General features: G+C 37.6%; 1 protein-coding gene across 1 annotated transcript in view; it reads left to right on the top strand.

Moving 5' to 3' along the window:
• Positions 1-2,531, top strand: part of LOC107479822 (uncharacterized) — a 3,119-nt gene extending 588 nt beyond the window's left edge. Inside the window, exons 2-4 of the mRNA XM_016099921.3 lie at positions 184-336; positions 1,170-1,241; positions 1,432-2,531. Of these exons, the coding sequence (XP_015955407.1) occupies positions 184-336; positions 1,170-1,241; positions 1,432-2,100 (894 nt within the window). The 3' untranslated portion in view covers positions 2,101-2,531. The remainder of the gene's footprint in view (positions 1-183; positions 337-1,169; positions 1,242-1,431) is intronic.
• Positions 2,532-3,363: the final 832 nt, after the last annotated feature.

Here is a 3,363-nt window from a genome sequence, read left to right as displayed (position 1 = left end):
TTCTAGGGTTTTGTGTTTTCTGAAGTAACCAGTGACATTCAATTATCCTAATGGGGCATTTTCAGATTTGAGCTCTTATTACTACTTGATGTTTATTTGTGGAGTTATTAGTGAAAGAGACGGCAAATAATTATGTGAATGTGCTTCTAGTGATTTGTTTGTGTGCTTTTGTTTTTCTTGCAGAAATTGAGTATTTCGTGCTTTAGGCAAGAACACCATTCTCCGGAAACACCCAAGCCTGAAGTTATAGAGCACTATCTCCCCGAGGAATTGGTGCAATCTGAATTCAATCACACTAGTGTCGCTAAAAGTGACCGGAAATCGAATCTCCAGAAGGTATCACTATGTCTCTACTTCGCTTTCATAACAGATAGTGTTCTATGTTGATCCATCTTGTATTGCTTCAAGCCTCGTGTTCCCAGAATCAGTGTTGTCAGAAACAATTGTCATATAAGTTGAAAATTTAAGAGTTCTCTTATCATATTGTGACATATAATTGTGGCAATATGTCAAAATTTACTGGGTATGAACTATGAAGCATTGAGACATTCTGCGTCCACTCAAAATGCACTTACAGAAGCCAATCATTGTCTGGAAATGTATGTATGACTATTTGGCTTACTCCTCTGGAGTGGTAATGATAGCTGATAAAGTGCGAATTTTGGCTCTCAAATCTAGAGGCTGAAATATGTTTGGTCCACGTTTTAGCTCCTCCTGTCTAGTAGGAGAAGTGATTCTCTGTGATTAGGTGGTTGCACTAGACGGTGCCGGTAAATGGAATAATTTGGTCGACATGATGACTATCTGATTGTATTATTTGTCCATTGGTGAAGTGATGGAAAGGGAAGATGGATGTGGTTGCCTTTGATTGTATGAATACAATAATGAAAAGCGGATTTGTATTCCTCGACTGAGATTATTTGATCTTTAATCTTATGCTCTCTTGATTTTAATCCACATGCATCATTTTGTATCTCAGTTGATACATGAAGTTAGATTTTCTTGCAAGAAACACTTGTCAATGCACTTGTTGTTTTTGGTTGTATTCTAATTGCAATTTATCATATGTCAATTCCCCTGCCGCCAAAACAGTTTAAGGAAAGGCTTTTGGTGCTGTTGTTATAGTTATTGTGTCAATCTGCTTACCGAAATGCTTGATTTTCCTTCAGACTGCGGAGTTAGTATTCAAGGTATTTGGCAGCCGATGGGTTGTACCATGGAGTGCACTGACGATATTGCAAGTAAGTGCTTCTCTAACTTTGAGAGCGAGAACTGATTAAATAAATTGTGATTTTGTGTATCAATTCCTTAAGGTTGAGAAATTTTTGGTGATATGATACTGGTATGAAAGCCATGATGACAGGCCTATTGAACATAGTTAAATAACTAAATGTGTAAGTGCATTAAGCCGTGCATACATGTATGATGCAGGTGATGCTTCTTTGGACATCTGCGTTTTGGTTTATAGGAACCTGGATGATTCCTTTTGCAGCTCATGTATCTGGTCTCAGCAAGGAATCTTTGACATTGAGAGGACAGGCACTGTTTAGTCTCATCACTGATGTAACTGAGGGACTTGCTGGGATCGCGATTCTTCTTCGCTGTCTTTCACGATTTCGTCCCCTCCCACCCGACTGGTTCAAGTTCAGCTTGAAAGGGAATTGGCAACTAGATGTTATCATAGGGTGTCTCATGTTTCCTTTTGTCAATCGGCTCTCTCAATTCAACCTGGATCTACTACCTCTCTTGCCGTCTACCCCTGTCACCCTTTCAAGTGTTGAGCAATCCATAAGATCAAGGGATCCGGTGGCTATGTTGTTATATGCAACTGTAGTATCAGTTTGTGCTCCTGTGTGGGAGGAGATAGTTTTCCGTGGTTTTCTACTTCCTTCTCTTACCAAATACATGCCAGTTTGGTGTGCAATACTAGTTAGTTCAATTGCCTTTGCACTTGCACATTTTAATATACAGAGGATGCTACCACTCATATTTCTTGGGATGGTGATGGGTGTCATATTTACAAGGTCAAGGAATCTATTGCCATCAATGTTATTGCATAGTCTGTGGAATGCATTTGTGTTCTTAGACTTGATGAAATAGCTTCTTGAGAGTTGACAGTAATCATGATATTTTAGCAAAGCTAGGACCCCATAATGTTAGTTGCTATGCAGGCTAATAGGATGATGCCGCCTTGTGCTTTGGATCAGTGTCTTCAGAAGCAAATGCTTACAAGTTACAAGAACAGAACGGTACCTCATTCTTAAGGTAAACTGACAAAGTGCATGTGCAAGGAGTAACATGAGCTGGTGGGCTCTTACAATTGTATATTACAGAAATCAGTGCCCTTCTTTGTCCATATCTTTGATGAAATTAGTGGTATTATTTGAAAGCCATTATTCAAACCATTCATTTTAGATAAAATGAGGATGGAAGACGGTTGTGTACTATATAATGTCAATTAACTCATCTTTTGTTTTCTCTTTGGAAAAATAAACCTCTAATAAAACTATTTTGGTCATCAAAAGATAAAAGATTTGTTGCTCACTACAGTGGTCCTCCATACATGCTGGTTACATAGATTATTACAGTCCCATTAATGATTTAATTTTATATAGTTATGACGCATTGATCCTTTCTGTATAGGTTAACATGATACGTTTTAGACTTGTGAGGTGATAATATATTAACAAAATAATCTGAGAGGTTGATTTAGTGATATAATAATCGGATGCAATCCTTCTATCGTCAGGTCAAAATAAGGTTTTGCTCATAACGTAGTAAATATAAATTTATCAATTGCTTTCTCAAGAGAATTTTGCCAAACATTCCCGGCTCTGTAATATAAATTGTAAATTTTATTACATATCATATCATGATGTAAACTAAAGGTGAAAATTTGTATGCAGCCGTTGATTAAATTGTAATTTAATAGTTTTTAACTATTAATTTTACGGGCCTGCTACACATACAAGCATACAAGCAACCAAGTTGGCCCAGCCCAAACACGAAACACGCGCATGAAAGAGAGATAAGATGCCGCGTCCAACTCACGCGCTGATCATTCGAACGGTTACGTATGGGAGACTCTTCCACTTCTTCCACTTCTTCCATTTCTCAAGGCAATTTCAAAACAACGAAACCCTCTCATTTTTGAGCGAAAATCAACTTTCAAAATATACAAATCGAAGTTCGAAAACTGCATCGAAACACCATCAACCTCTCTGTGAAGAAGAATCTGAAGAAAAAACAAACCAAGAATACTCAACGTAAGTGCATTAAAATACTGTATATTTCACTTTTCTTCTACGTCGTTCTGCTAGGGTTTACTGTTACTGTTGCTTCTTTGTTATACGTCGTTCTTCT

This window comes from Arachis duranensis, chromosome 3 (assembly GCF_000817695.3).
Source record: "Arachis duranensis cultivar V14167 chromosome 3, aradu.V14167.gnm2.J7QH, whole genome shotgun sequence".
NCBI lineage: Eukaryota > Viridiplantae > Streptophyta > Magnoliopsida > Fabales > Fabaceae > Arachis > Arachis duranensis.
Note: the sequence above shows the minus strand (reverse complement) of the source record. Positions and strands in the feature narration are given on the sequence as shown.